A 17,101-nucleotide genomic window follows, 5' to 3' on the forward strand; every position below is an offset into this window, starting at 1 on the left:
GTTGCTGTTCACAATATACATAAATGACCTGGTGGATAACATCGGAAGTTCACTGAGGCTTTTTGCGGATGATGCTGTGGTGTATCGAGAGGTTGTAACAATGGTAAATTGTACTGAAATGCAGGAGGATCTGCAGCGAATTGACGCATGGTGCAGGGAATGGCAATTGAATCTCATTGTAGACAAGTGTAATGTGCTGCGAATACATAGAAAGATAGATCCCTTATCATTTAGCTACAAAATAGCAGGTCAGCAACTGGAAGCAGTTAATTCCATAAATTATCTGGGAGTACGCATTAGGAGTGATTTAAAATGGAATGATCACATAAAGTTGATCGTTGGTAAAGCAGATGCCAGACTGAGATTCATTGGAAGACTCCTAAGGAAATGCAATCCGAAAACAAAGGCAGTAGGGTACAGTACGCTTGTTCGCCCACTGCTTGAATACTGCTCAGCAGTGTGGGATCCGTACCAGATAGGGTTGATAGAAGAGAGAGAGAGAGAGAGAGAGAGAGAGAGAGAGAGAGAGAGAGAGAGAAGATCCAACAGAGAGCAGCGCGCGTCGTTACAGGATCACTTAGTAATCGCGAAAGCATTACGGAGATGATAGATAAACTCCAGTGGAAGACTCTGCAGGAGAGACGCTCAGTAGCTCGGTACGGGCTTTTGTTGAAGTTTCGAGAACATACCTTCACCGAAGAGTCAAGCAGTATATTGCTCCCTCCTACGTATATCTCGCGAAGAGACCATGAGGATAAAATCAGATAGATTAGAGCCCACACAGAGGCGTACCGACAATCCTTTCCACGAACAGTACGAGACTGGAATAGAAGGAAGAACCGATAGAGGTACTCAAGGTACCCTCCGCCACACACCGTCAGGTGGCTTGCGGAGTATGGATGTAGATGTAGATGAACCCCTGCCCCTTGTCTCCTCCTCCAATATACTGTTAACCAGCTGTTATCTCCAACAAAGATATCATATTTCCTAAATCAAAAAATTTTGTTGTGGACATAGCCATGCTTCTTGCCATAATGAGGATAGATTTAAATGTGTTGTTACTCTGTTGTTTTCAGTTTTAAAAATTTTTCCCTTCATAATGTGTTCATTTTGTTGAAGAAGTGTTGTAGTTTATTCATTTATAATCATATTTTATGCACTCATGTTTTATTCCTGAAACACTTCATAAATTCTGTATATTGTTGCAGAGGTGAGGGGTTTGAAATCTGCCCAGGAGGTGGAACTTCTTCGTGAAAAAGTATATGCAGCTTTGGAAGAATATACTAGAACAACACACCCTGACGAACCAGGACGATTTGCGAAACTTCTGCTTCGTCTGCCTTCTTTACGTTCCATAGGCCTTAAGTGTTTGGAGCATTTGTTTTTCTTTCGCCTTATTGGAGATGTTCCAATTGATACGTTCCTTATGGAGATGCTTGAATCGCCTTCGGATTCATAATTCGCTTTCTGTTGATACAACGAAGAGACTTGTCTGTCCAAACTCAGATCTTAAAATATGCTCAAATGAAATTAAATTGGCAATGGATCATGTTGTGCACTTCATGCTTTATCAGTTGGTTTTATGAGGGAACAGTTTCAATAGAAATGCATTATTTTTTGAATGAAGTGTTTTTATATTTTTTCCATTGTAAAGGTGTGCTCAAAATACTGAGATAAATTTATAAATTTGGTTCCCTTTGTGGGTCTCGCAGTTTTATCAAGTACATGTTCATTTGTCAGTCATACAAAAATGTAGCAGGATGGTCCATCATGTGCTTCAGATTTCACTTGTAGGTCAAGAAACAGACATGCTTAAGGCATTAGATTGCCACCCTCAAACAGACTATATTTCATCATCTGACAGGTGCATTAGAATGTTTTCTGCATATCTGTTCTTGTATATTATATTCATTTTATGTCTTGACTCAGGATGGGTATAATAAACTCACATGTTTAATCACACAGGTAACATTTGACTTTCTTTATAATATTGTCAGTGGCTTTGTTTATGTATGGATTTTATACAGTTTGTCATTCTTCGTGCTGTATTTATATTTTGTGGGAATTAGAATTGGAGGAGGAGAAGCAAAAAATGTATTTTAATTACTGGAATTCTCTCTCCTTTGTGGTGTAGTTCAATAGGTACAGAATAGTTTGAGAGGTAAACTGAAACGTTACTTGATTGAAGCTTAGCATGCTTGCTCATTGCAAAAGACCACATTTGTACACCACTGCAGTTAGTTTTCTGATTTGGTATACCAAGATTACCAAGATATGGGATGTGCTGAGACAACTTTCCCTAGTTCACATGTACTGAGCTAGAACTCCACAGAGTGGCTCCATAAACCCATAAAACAGTTAATGAATTTCATAAAAGAGGAGATCGTGCAGGTTACATTTTGACTTGCCTTATACAGGGTGTAAAGGGTATAAGTGCAGATATTTCTGTTGGTTAGTGAAGTCAGTGTACTGAACAATATCACATCAGTATGTATGTCATTTGCAGACTAATAATTCTATGTTTTTAGGTTGGTTAGTACCTCCAATTACGTGTGGCAAGAGCAAGCCATTAATACTCATTTTCCCTGGGCAGCAGGTTAGGTGTTGAAGTGCGGATGTGTGGACACAAAATGGTTAGTCTACATTGATAGGTGTGGTCAACTTAGTGGTGCAGTTACAACTGTGCAAAAAACATCAGGTAGTAAATCACGTTACTTGTTTGTGGGAAGACAGTTTGACAAAGGGAAAAACAACCAATACACTGCTGTATGTACATATTAAGATACCACAAATAAAAATATCTGCACTTATGCCGGTTACACACTGTGTACACTAGTGTCTTAGCTTATCTGCTGAAAGAGTTTTCTCTCAGCATGCTGAGGGACTTCACCAGTAGTCGCAAGATATTCCCATTGCAGTCATATTTAAGAACTGTAGGAAGGGTGTTATTTGGATTATTATTGCAGCGATTTTTAAGTGACTGCTATTTCAGAACTTCTGTATTGTGTCTTACAATTAACTCTCTCAAGTATATGTTGCTTATGCTTAAAGATGAAGCATGTGTTGTTGTGTTATGTACTGTTGTCCTCTGCTAAGATCTACTACATTAAGATCAACTTTTGCCATATTAGGAAATTTACTGTCCTACAGTCTGGTAATTCCAGAGTGCAAACAAGAAACAATAATGAGGAATGGCAACTGATCTCCTTATGCATAGTGATGTAATGCACACACAGGTGTGTAACAACATACAGATGTCACTAGCTTTGAAAATATTGCTTTTTTTCTAGTGTAAGCACTTTTTCTGAAGGTATGTCCACAGAATGCCTCTTTCCTGGTATGCAGTTGCTAAGGCATGCGAACAAAAGTACAAGTGCAAAAATTAGTGGAAAGAACGCGTGTACACATGCGTGTCTTTGTGTCTGCATGTTTCCTATACATCCATTTCTTTGCTTGACAATTTGTGCTGTGTTTGTGATGAAAGGTGACAGAAGAAGTGCACACAGGGTAACTGTGTGTAAAACAGTATCTAAATGTCAGATGTATAAGAAATACAAAGTGATGGCAACATTTAGTTTGCAAATTTCATGAGGTCACAGCAAGATTTAAGATTTTCTGCTTGGTAACTGTAAGAGTAAGGCTGGCAATAACATTTCATCGGCTGGAAAATAGATACCTACAGACCAGTTTGAGCTATTAATTTCACATAAAAAAAAAAACAATTTCCGTGATTATTCCTGAAACTGAGAAATGCTTAAGGGAGGTTCTTAGTCATTCTGTGAAAGTTGTCTTTCAGTGAGTCACTTATATTTAATTTTATAAAAAGTTGTTCTCACAACTTCAATTAAAAATTATTATATTAAGATTGACTGACAATTTCAGTAATGCCATAGACCCAAGAATAGAGGGTAGTTGCTTTTCCCAATTTTGTATTACCAGTGTTGTTGCTTTTCAGTTCCTAGTAATTGGTTGAGCAAAGCCACTTATTCCATCTTCTCCTTTGTTCAGATGTCAGGCTCCGCAACTGTGCTATTAAGTCGCCATTACATGAATATTTGTCCACAGATTTCATACGCATTTTTCATAAATTTGTAAGGTGCTGCTTCTCTGTTTTCCTACTTTGAGACTTGTCTCTTACTTTACAGTAATATGATTGAAGACTTTTTATCTAATACTTGACACTCACGGCATCACATCTCACATTTTTATTGAAGCAGTCCTTAGAAGCAGCATTTCATATGACTTATCTTTGTCTGTAATATTTTATAAATTTCCCCGTGCTTTCTGTGGAGTCAACATAACCTCAACACATTACACAATGAAACCCACATGGACCTTAGTTGCCTGTCATTTGCTGAGCAGTGCAAGAGATTTCCACCAAACCTGGAAAACAATGGACTTTCATGCACAGCCTTCACTTTGGGGAAATTAGACATGCACAAAAGCACAGGCATAGTTGTGCTATTGGAAATGTAAACTCTTGCACAAACTTGAACAGAAAAAAAGGCATCATGTGGACGTACCTTTTCACACACAACTGCAAAAAGTGCCCCCAGATAGTGGCTGTGATGACACTGTTGTGGCTGCTGTTGGTGGATGTATTTGGTTGTCTAAGTGGTGATGTATGTGAGGTGCTGAGTGCACAATGAAAAACAGCTTATCTCTGACTTACTGTCCCCCTCACCATCACTTATTGGTTGACTACAAGTGAGTGGTTGCATTTTCAAATTTTTGTTTCTTGTCTTTTGTTGTTCTTGTGCTTTATAAGACACCTCTCTTTGGTTTGAGATGACACTGCTGGAAAGAGAAAATTGTCTGTTAGCAATGTTTGATAGTGTAATAGATGTAAGAGATTTATCTTTCATTCAGCTGGAAAATGGAGTAGCTATAGTAAACAAAAGAATGTATTCTTCAACAACAAAAACCTGCGAGAAACATGGAAAATTGGAGGGAAAGCTTATATCTTCTATTTATTATTATTGTTTGTTTATGTATCATCCATTTCATCTGCTTGTAAGTTAGACTGGCCTTTTATTTTTGAGTGTCATTTTCAGAATAAATGTTCCATTTAATGTAATAAATTTGTGCTTGATAACATACTTGTTTCAACTGGCATGTAATACAGTACAATAGTCATTAAGGTCGTCATTGATATTAAAGCACACCCTTCAAATTTAATGGATGTTTCTGATCACATGTCATCTACATAATTCAATGAATATTTCGTACATTTGTTCAAATAGTAGTTCTACATTCCACTGGAAAATTTGTCATTCTTGCCATTAAGGACAAATATTTGTAGTCTAGGATCAATTCTGATATGTCAGGTGTGTGTTACTTTGTAGGAAATTGCTTTGAAATAACTAGTATATGTGTTGAAATACATCTGTAAAAGATAGGTTTCACTCCTATTTTGTCTGAATAATTCTGTTTCATTAAGCTACACCTTATGTAATGGCACATCATGTTCATTTAGTCATTTAGGAAGAAATACTTGTAGAACTTATGCAGTATTGTGTCTGTTACTAAACTCCTCTTGTGGTACTATTTCATGTAAACATTCATTTGCCAAATGTTCACATAAAATTACCTCATGAATGTTATAAAACAATTATATTCTGATCTTAATATATAATAGATTGTTGAGATATTGGCAAGCATTTAAGGGTAGGACTTACGCAGAGCAGTATAACAAAAGTAAAATATTTATAGATTAGATAATATTCAGTCTTTCAGGTAAAATTCTCCAGAGGACAGAAAATTTCAAATTCTATCAGAAGTCATCAGAGATCATACTCCAGGTGTCTAATGAGGTTGATGGAGAAAGTGCATTCATTTTCAAGTATGGCACTGGCATGTAGTATCTATTCAGTATGTACTTTAAGAGAGCCCTGCATTATTATAAAGAAGACACTGAGTTTATAATATCCTAGAGTCATGAAAGCTCTGATGGCCTTTGCAGAAAGCCATGAAAAATTTAATAATTTGTGCATTTTGTTTTGCATCCTTTGATACTTGTAACGTGTTGCCATTAAAAGTATTTGTGCTGTCAGAATTGCTGTGGACAATGAGAACTGACATGATCATGCCATAAAAAACTCATCACAAAGTTTAAATATTGTACTCATTCTGGAAACCTTAAAATATTGCAAATAGATACTGAGGCAAGTAAGAGATACTGAAACGATAAAGGCTTTAATTACAGTTCAAATTCCATGATTTATCAGCTTGATTTTGGTAGGACTTCTAGCCCATGAAATAAATCAGTGGCTCGCTTGTAGGGATATACAGTCTGTTGTTTTGAAGTGCAATTCTTTTATACTGTTGTAATTGGGTTTTTGAAAAGGAAATGCCTGTTTTGGAATGGAGAGAGATACTTATAGTCTGAGAATTTCCTGTAGGCTTAAAATCACAGACTTGATCAAATGAATATATTGCATAAGACTTGTTTAATATATCTGTTCATGTTATGTAAAAAGAAGTTTATCATTCTTAGTTCATTACACATGATGCATTTCAGTGCTGTGCTGTTTATATAGTTTTGTGGATGTTTTTCCACTGTCTTCCTGTTTTGTACAATATGTATTAAAATACTGTTGTGTATTTTCTGGACTTAATAATACGTTAATGCTGAGAAAATATATAAGAATCACTTTGTAAAAACCTTTAAAGAACTACAAAATGCTATTGATGTTACTTGGATTTACAAGTTTTACTGTTAACTTTGATCAAATACATTAATCTGTTATTCTGTGCAAGAATAAAATGTTTAGCTATTAATGTTTACACTTCTTATTTTTAGTGGTAACTTTAATGTATACAAAAGATAAAATTCATGCAGATTAACATTGTGCTGAAAGAAGTACCTCGTATTTTTTACTTTCTTTATTTTACAGGAAAAAAGGCTCAGTCTCACTAAATGTGGTGATAACCTTGTTTTGCACTACATTGTACATAATAATAATAATAATAATAATAATAATAATAATAATAATAATAATAATAATAATTTTTATTTAACGCTGTTTTAGAGAAAATAATCAGGGCGTGGGACAAAGGAGTCAGTGGGGTAAAGATGGGGAGAGAGAAAAATAGAACCGTCAACATAAAATGTCTGGCCTTTGCCGACGATATAGCCATCATTACAAATGACAGAAAAGAAGCCAGAGAAGCCCTAGAGATATTGCATGAAATCGCAGCCAGAACAGGACTACAAATATCATACGAAAAAACCCAGTACGTGGACACAAAATCTACAGACAGAAGCCCATTGATGACAAAGTACGAAAAGATAACACAAGTAGAAAGTTTCAAATACCTGGGAGAGATTATACAGAAAACGAGGCTGAATTCAACAGCCAATGAAGAAAGGGTTACAAAACTACAAAAAGCATACAGACTTACATGGAACCATTACAATAAAAGAAATATTTCTGTCAATGCCAAATTAAGACATTACAAAACAGTAGTCTTACCTGAGGCCTTGTATGCCTCAGAAACAACAGTAATCAGAGGAAGAACTAAAATCAAGGAAATGGAAAAGCAAGAGAGGAAAATTCTGAGAAAGATCTATGGGCCAGTTCAGAGACAGGGGATCTGGATAAAGAGACCAACAAAGGAATTGTACAAACAGGCAGAGACAATTACAGACAATATCAGAAAAAGAAGGGCAAAATTCTATGGGCACATTCATAGAATGAATAAAAATAGGCTGACGAAGAAGATTTTTAACATAGTGGTGACGAATAAGACGAAAACTAACTGGGTAAAGGAAACCATGGAAGACCTCAAAAATCTAAACATCTCCACAGAAGAAATATCAAACAGAGGAAAATACAGAGAAAAAATCAACAAACAGAAATTCGAAGAAACACCAAAAGAGAAGAAACCAGGAAAGAAGTGGACAGAAGAGAGGAAGAAGAAACACAGTGATTTTATGAAAGGTTTTTGGGAAGAGAAAAGAAAGAGACAGAAAAAAGTGCCATGAATTTGAAATGTACCAATTTATGTACCATATTGTCATTGTGAATATTGATTGTGTTTTAACGCTCTCCTCAATTGGGAATTAACGATAATAATAATAATAATAATAATCACTATCATTGAGACTTGCTCCTCAGCTCCAGGAGCACAGACCCCTTTAATTTATCACTGTTTTCAAAATAATGTACCAAAACAATCAGTTAATAACCTGAAGATGCATAAATTCACTGTTTTGTCCAAATTCAAAAAGTTAGACGGGAAAAGTGGCTCAGTTTTTTTGATAAGATTTGGTATTGGACCTTTCTCTCATGGCATGCTGTGTTAAGGGCACAGCAGTGCCAGTCATTTTGTAAACCACCACACTATTGTGAACTGACAGAACAATTGACTGGCAAGGGGCCTACAAAAGGTTTAATCAAATCTTGCATTTTCAATATCTGCACATTACTTCATATTTTTAGGAGATAAAAACATGAGTATTTGACTATATAGCCATATCTAATAGAAGACATGAAAATTCAAAGTACACAGAAGAATACTGATATGGTAGCTCAATCATTGGGGATGATGTCATACTGTTAACACTACAAAGTTTTCCAGTAACTAGAAGAATATATTTCCTGTATATTATGTTTCAAGTGGGAAAATAAACCTTGTCTCTTACTTCATTAAAATGTGAACACAACTTGTCAGAAACTATGTATGGTATTAAAAGTGAACTGGAATTTGATCTTTTTGGTTCACTATTTAAGAACAATGATAAACATATGGTGAAGTAAACTTTTGTGACACCAAAAAGTTGTTTAGTTGGTACAGCCATTTTTCTGGCTAGCTATTTAAAACATTATTTTGTTTTATGTTGCATTTGGGGACATCGTGTGACTTTTGCCCTCCCTGGGTCATCTACTAGCTTATGTAGGGCTCATATTACCCCTTATGTTAGTGGTATAACTGCTTGTCAGTTTAGGGATTGGATCATATTTCAAGAGGGGAATTTGCTAACTGTAAACTAGAAGATGGGAGTCATACAGAAGCAAATATCGCAGTGTACCAGGTTTGTTCGGAAAGTTCCGGAACTTCATCCACAAAATTTTTCTATGCGTACCTTTTACTTGTTGTGGATTGTCTCCTTCAAAATACCCCCTCCCACAATTACTACATCACTCCCAGTACCATTTCCACTTCCAGAAGCAGTCTTGGTATGCCTCTTACTGATCGCTCAAAGCGCTCTCTGCGAATTTTCTTTCATCCTATATAGTGTTGCAAATATTTGTCCTTGGGTTTTTTAACTTTGGAAATTAAAAAAAAAGCCCAAAGGAGCCAGGTCTAGAGAGTACAGACTGAGGCAGCAGAGTGATTTCATTTTTTGTGCCAATTGGGATGAATGTGGGGGTACGTTATCGTGATGCAAGAGCCACGAATTGTCTGGTCACATTTCAGGCCGTTTCCTTCATATTTTCTCACAGGCATCATAACACATCCCAATAGCACCATTAATAGTTTGTCCCTGTGGCACCAATTCCTGTTGAACTAATCCTTCAAAGTCAAAGAAAACTATCAGAATGGCTGTGACATTTGACCTGACCTGAAAAGTTTTTTTTGGTCTTGGTGAACCTTTGCGACCCATTGTGAAGATTAAACCTTAGTCTCAACATCATAACTGTAGAACCACATCTCGTCACCAGTTCAGTTCTCTTAAGGAACATTTCTTTCTCATGTACATGATCCAAAAGCTCTTCACAGATTGCAACATGAAGGTCTTTCTCGACTTGGCTCATCAGCAGTGGGACAAACTTGATGGCAACATGACACATTCCAAGATGCTTTGTCAAGATTTCATGACATTGATCCAACTGAAGTGATACATTCTTCTGCAATCTCTGTCAGTCAGTCTTTGATTGGCATGCATAATTTCATTGACGTTCCTGACATGAGTGTCATCAGTAGATGTCGAAGGGCGTCCTGAGCGAGGGTCATCGTTAACTTCCGTCTGGCCATTTTTAAACTATGTGAACCATTTGTAACATTGAGTTTGGCTTAAACACTCATCAGTGTAGGCTTTCTCCATCATCTGGTGTGTGTGTGTGTGTGTGTGTGTGTGAGAGAGAGAGAGAGAGAGAGAGAGAGAGAGAGTTCAGCTGCATTTCTTTCCGCCGCACCATTGGTGTGAAATTATGAAAGTTATGGAATTTTTTTTTAATGTACCTCATACATATAAACTGGAAGCTCCCAACGTCTAAAGAAATCTGTGACTGGAAAATGCTTTGAGTTAAGGCTATAGCAGCCATAGACAAGTGCTTTGCAAACCTTTCAAGATTGAGCTTCAAGAAGGGAATGTGCTCACTGGAAAAACTGTGGACAAAGTGTTGTAATGTTATCCTTCCCAGTGAGCTGAATGGATCTGAAGTTCTTTGGTGCTTCCACCCAGGTAACCTGATTGAAAAGTCAAGCTATTTTAATGGGCATCACTTTACATTTATGTCCATATTCTGTAAACCACAGTGAAGTGTGTGGCAGAGGATACTTCCTATTCCTTACACACGCAGAGCACAGGAGGAATGACTGCTGAAATGAAATGTCACTGTGTGTGGTGTAATTTGTCTAGTCTCATAATTGCTGTTCTTCCAGGAGCTAGTTTAACCTCTTAACTGCAGAAACTGTAGTACAGTATATCCCCATGTTCATTACATCATATTTATTGTTGCAGTTTTGTAGGCTTTTGAAGTTGAGCTTACCTCTACCTTCATATACCCACCAATAAAGATTTTTCAGAATTTCCATGATGCTCATCCATAGGCAAAGAAGTCTGTGATGATTCATGCTGCTCTTCTGTGTATGTGCTCAATATCCTGTGTTAGTACTTTTTGATATAGGTACCGCACGCTTCAGCAATATTGTAGGACGGTGATCCAAGTGTTTCGTAAACAATCTCTTTTGCTGGCTAACTACCTTTTCCCAGTGTTCTACCAATAAACCAAAGTTTCCCACTTGCTTTACCTACAATTGAGTCACTTTGATCATTTCCATATCCGCACAAATTGTTAAACAAAAGTATTTGTACGAGTTGAGAGAGTCAAATTGTGAATCACTGAGACTGCAGTCAGAAGTTACTAAGGTTTTTTGTGCAAACACTTTGCTGATAATGCTTTATTGTAGATAACTGCAAAAAGTGTAAGGCTACTGTTAATATTGTTGTTAATATAATACTTGAACAGCAGTGGTCTCGACACACTTTCCTGAGGCATACCTGAAGTTACTTGTGCATTTCTGGATGAGTGTCAATCCATATTCAGGTGCAATTGTGGTTCCTGCTCAAGATGGACAAGAAAGTGGCTGTCCAAAAAAATAGAAATAAAACACTAAGTATAAGAGGTAAAGTGGTCCATCTACTTCGTGTCCAACTATTATGTTCCATTTCTCACCATAGAGGCCCCAGTGTGGCCTCTACAACTAGTGACATAAGTGGAGGTGGCACCTGCAGTGGGATCCAGGACCACATCTATAGCTGCAGTATGTGGTTCAGCAGTATGGCTTCGGTGAGAGTTTTTATTTTGGTGACCTTTCCATTTTCTTCTGTTCACGACCATGGTAAATAAATGGAAACCTGTAGATTTGTCACGGTTTAAAGGGAATTAAGAAGAATACTATTCACAGCCAGTGAGATGCCATTATTGTAATTTAGTAGGTCATGAACTACCATACATGCAGACAGCACCAAGTACACTTGTGAGACAAAATATTATGACCACTGCTCACCGTGAGGTTGATTGCCTCCAGTGGTGTTGTGGGTATGTGTTGCAGTAAGAAAATAATGTAAGTGGAAGAGAGATGAATGGGCAGTATTTGTAGCAAAGATACAGCCAGCAAATGAGGAAATCCACTGATATAAGTGATTTTGACAAAGGGCACATTGTTGTGGCGCTGTCACTGAAATGACAAAGCTGGTCAGCTGTTTGTGTACTGCTGTCGTAAACACCTGTGGAAAGTGGTTGAAAGACGGTGAAATGAGTGGGCCATATAATATTGGACGACCATGTCTCACCAGAAAATGTAGAGAGATGCAGCAATCTGTGGCAGATCTGATGACAAGAGTACAATGCTGGTGTCGGCACAAGTGTTTTGGAGCACACCATTCAAAAGCCAGTGTTGAACATTGAGCTCCACATCACACACCCCTATGTGTTCTTATGTTGACCCCATGATACCATCAGTTGTGGCTGCAGTGGGCACGGCATCACTGAGTTCTCACCATGATATCAATAGAAACGTGTTGTCTGTCAAATGAATCACGTCTTGTTACACTAGGTCAGTGGTTGGGTCCTTACGTACCATCATCGAGGCAAACAGCTGCACAAAACATGCACTGCGTGACACAGATGGAGGCCGGTGAGGGCAGAGCTTTTCTATGAGGTACACGGAGTTGGGCTTCCATGGGATCTGTGGTGGTAATCAAAGACGTCATGACAGCAGTGAACTATATGAACATTATTGTGGACCACGTGCATTGCTTCATGCTCCATGTCTCTCCCTACGGTAGTGACATCTTCCATCATGATAACTGTCCAAGTTGCAAGGTCACAATCATGCTACAGTGGTTTTGGAGGAACATAGGGTAAACTCACATTGATTTCTTGTTCAGCAAATGTGCATGATTCATAGCCATTGGAACACATGTCGGACGCCAGCTGCATACCCGTAAACCACCATCCCATAATTCACGGGAACTCCTTGACCTGTGCATAGATTTGTGGTGCCACATGCTTCTGGAATCCTATCAAGGATTTGCAGAATCTGTACAAAGCAGAATCGCTGTTGTATTGTGTTGCATAGCGGACCAACACGCCATTAAACAGGTGTCAGTGTTTTGGCTCATCGGTATATATGTGGCACATGCCAGCATTATGGGCATGAAGCATGGTGGGCTATGATCCACCTTAGGAATTAGTGCCACTCTGGTTGCCACGTAACTGTGACTGAGGAAAGCAGTATAGACATCCTGGACAGTTTTAATGTAAGAGGATTTGTCCTTAAAATGCAAATTACATTGCAGATAGATCAGTTCCATCTGCACATGCATATGGGTGCTTTTAGCTGAAATGGCAATAGTGGTCCTGAAAACAATTGTAAGATTGGCAGTGTCTTAAAAACGTTTAGAAAGTAAACCCTGTAATTCTTTAAAGGCCACAGTGAGTTCTTCAAACCTCATGTTTTGTTTAACGCCAGTGAGCTTGTGGAACTGGACTGTGTTTTTGTCAGAATTTGTCCCTTCTACAATTTGATTTTGTTTTTAAGTGCATCCCCATCAATAAGTTGTTTGTTACCTTGTAGTGTCCTACAGTGTGCAGTCAAGTCCGCTTAAAATGTGAGGTCTGAAACCCATTCCAGATATTCTAATTGTCATTCCAGCACTCCTGTTCCTTCATAAATTCAGCAATACCGAGTTTTAAATCAAAAAATCATTTCAGGCATGCCCCTTGACTTAACCGACATACTTTGCACCCTCCATACTCTTAGTTCAATTTCATCGAAAAATGTCGCAACTGACATTGGAATATTGTGTGTGACTTAAGGAGTTTTACTAATCATACTACCAATTCTTTCACCTGCAGCATATCTCATTTAGTACAAAGTGCTAAATGGATCCCTTCTGTCTATCATTGTAATTTTTTGCTCTTTTGTAATAAACTATATGTTTAAATTCTTTCTGCATGTTATTGTAATATTTTTTTATAGGAAATCTGCAGTACCCATTGACTTTTAATGTAACATATGTACAGAAAAAATGAGATGATAATTTTAAATAACAAATGGTACAAGCACTGATGATTAAAACAAATTTTTATTGAAAATCTGTAATTATGTTTCAAAATGATGTACAGGAAAGCTAAGACATGTTGATGAAGAGGGCAAATGGATCTTAACTAAAATGAATATTTTTTATCTCATGTTATCTGTTCTGTGTACTTGCATGAGCTACACATTAAGTAGTGCCTGTCCGAATAATTCATGAAAAAATTTGTACATTTTATTGAAGTATACTTCATGAAAGTTTGAAATATTGTCTCTCTGAGTTATTTAAAAACCAATCTGAAACAATCATGTATGGTAGAAGAAAGCACAGCTAAAAAGTCTGATCACATTCTGTTAGAAATGCACATGGCATAAAATCAGTATCGAAACAACGGCAAAATCTATCAGCTCTAGAGAAAAGGAAAACTGTTTCGAGGTAATTTTTATTGGACACCAGTGTGTGAAAATACTGCTAGGAGTGTTATATCCATCTTTAAAGACAACTATAAATATTTCTTTATAATACACTACTGGCCATTAAAATTGCTACACCATAAAGATGACGTGCTACAGACGCGAAATTTAACCGACAGGAAGAAGATGCTGTGATATGCAAATGATTAGCTTTTCAGAGCATTCACACATGGTTGGCAACACCTACAACGTGCTGACATGAGGAAAGTTTCCAACTGATTTCTCATACATAAACAGCAGTTGACCGGCGTTGCCTGGTGAAACATTGTTGTGATGTCTCGTGTAAGGAGGAGAAATGCATACCATCACGTTTCCGACTTTGATAAAGGTCGGATTGTAGCCTATCGCGATTGCGGTTTATCGTGTCGCAGCATTGCTGCTTGCGTTGGTCGAGATCCAATGACTGTTAGAAGAATATGGAATCTGTGGGTTCAGATGGCTAATACGGAACGCCGTGCTGGATCCCAACAGCCTCGTATCACTAGCAGTTGAGATGACAGGCATCTTATCCGCATGGCTGTAACGGATTGTGCAGCCACATCTCGATCCCTGATTCAACAGATGGGAATGTTTGCAAGACAACAACCATCTGCACGAACAGTTTGACGACGTTTGCAGCAGCATGGACTATCAGCTCAGAGACCATGGCTGCGGTTACCCTTGACGCTGCATCACAGACAGGAGCACCTGCGATGGTGTACTCAACAACGAATCTGGGTGCACGAATGGCAAAACGTCATTTTTTCAGATGAATCCAGGTTCTGTTTACAGCATCATGATGGTCGCATCCGTGTTTGGCGACATCACTGTGAACGCACATTGGAAGCGTGTATTTGTCATCGCCATACTGGCGTATCACCCGGTGTGATGGTATGGGGTGCCATTGGTTACACGTCTCGGTCACCTCTTGTTCGCATTGATGGCACTTTGAACAGTGGACGTTACATTTAAGATGTGTTACGACCCGTGGCTCTACCCTTCATTCGATCCCTGCGAAAACCTACATTTCACCAGGATAATGCACAACCGCATGTTGCTGGTCCTGTACAGGCCTTTCTGGATACAGAAAATGTTCGACTGCTGCCCTTGCCAGCACATTCTCCAGATGTCTCGCCAATTGAAAACGTCTGATCAATGGTGGCCGAGCCACTGGCTCATCACAATACGCCAGTCACTACCCTTGATGAACAGTGGTATCATGTTGAAGCTGCATGGGCAGCTATACCTGTACACTCCATCCAAGCTCTGTTTGACTCAATGCCCAGGCGTATCAAGGCCGTTATTATGGCCAGAGGTGGTTGTTCTGGGTACTGATTTCTCAGGATCTATGCACCCAAATTGCGTGAAAATGTAATCACATGTCAGTTCTAGTATATCTAAAAACAAAGATGATGTGACTTAAACGAAAGCGCTGGCATGTCGATAGACACAAAAACATACACACAAAATTCAAGCCTTCGCAACCCAAGGTTGCTTCATCAGGAAAGAGGGAAAGACGAAAGGATGTGGGTTTTAAGGGAGAGGGTAAGGAGTCATTCCAATCCCGGGAGCAGAAAGACTTACCTTAGGTGGAAAAAAGGACAGGTATACATTCACGCACACACACACACACACACACACACACACACACACACACACACACACACACACACACACACATCTGCACATACACCGACACATGTCTGTGTATGTGCGAATGGATGTGTGTGTGTGTATGTGTGTGTGTGTGTGTGTGTGCGCGCGAGTGTATACCTGTCCTTTTTCCCCCCCTAAGGTAAGTCTTTCTGCTCCCAGGATTGGAATGACTCCTTACCCTCTCCCTTAAAACCCACATCCTTTCGTCTTTCCCTCTTTCCTGATGAAGCAACCTTGGGTTGCGAAAGCTTGAATTTTGTGTGTATGTTTGTGTTTGTTTGTGTGTCTATTGACATGCCAGTGCTTTCGTTTAAGTCACATCATCTTTGTTTTTAGATATATTTTTCCCACGTGGATTGTTTCCCTCTGTTATAGTCAGTTCTAGTATGATATAATTGTCCAATGAATACCCGTTTACCATCTGCATTTCTTTTTGGTGTAGCAATTTTAATGGCCAGTAGTGTATTAATCTTCCCTGAGAGGAAAGCTGTTTCTTTCTCTCTACGCATAACAACATAAATATTTCAGACTCTGCAAGTGCATAAAATACAGTGAGGATTCTCATCCCTCTCTTCTGTTATTCTCATTCATTCTTAAAGGCTTGTGATAATAGTTCGCTAGACTGCCTATTTTTGTGCAAACACCCACTGGACCTGTGAATGTCCTTCATACATGAAAACCATGATTGTGCCAAACTGGAGAGACTTGTGGTGACCAGAAAATGCCACTTTGCAATATTAAATGAAATGTTGCGCTGTACCAAGTACATCCAAGAAGAAACGAGCAGTGTGAAAACAGGCCTAGCATAGCCCGTATACCTGGCCCATGTGAAGTTTGACATGCCTTGGCCAGCCCTGATTTAACTGCTGACATATTTAATTTGAAGCTTCATAGTGCTTGCAAAGTGCAAGAAATCTCACATATAAAACCATAAATGAATATGTGTTTAAATACTGTTGCAACATAAACATTACATTTTGTGATGCATTTTAGAATATTGCGACCTTTTTTACAAGCCCCTTAAATGAGTGAAAATAATTGATTAGAGTCTTAAAAAGAGTTTTTTTTTACTTATCCTCCACTATGTCCCAGTCATTTATGATAGTTATCAGTTACGATTTTTGGGGATTTATTATCTTCACTCTGCCCTACCCCCTTCCCACAAAAATAATTTAGAGTTCACAATAATGTATTAATAGAGAAAAAATAACGTGATGGA

General features: G+C 38.3%; 1 protein-coding gene across 5 annotated transcripts in view; it reads left to right on the forward strand.

Moving 5' to 3' along the window:
- Positions 1-6,780, forward strand: part of LOC126191375 (retinoic acid receptor RXR) — a 136,870-nt gene extending 130,090 nt beyond the window's left edge. For all 5 annotated transcript variants that reach the window (XM_049932225.1, XM_049932223.1, XM_049932226.1 and 2 more), the window contains one exon: positions 1,209-6,780. In XM_049932225.1, coding sequence (XP_049788182.1) covers positions 1,209-1,459 — 251 coding nt within the window. In that variant the 3' untranslated portion in view covers positions 1,460-6,780. The remainder of the gene's footprint in view (positions 1-1,208) is intronic.
- Positions 6,781-17,101: the final 10,321 nt, after the last annotated feature.

The sequence above is a fragment of the Schistocerca cancellata genome, chromosome 6 (genome assembly GCF_023864275.1).
Source record: "Schistocerca cancellata isolate TAMUIC-IGC-003103 chromosome 6, iqSchCanc2.1, whole genome shotgun sequence".
NCBI classification, from domain to species: Eukaryota; Metazoa; Arthropoda; class Insecta; order Orthoptera; family Acrididae; genus Schistocerca; species Schistocerca cancellata.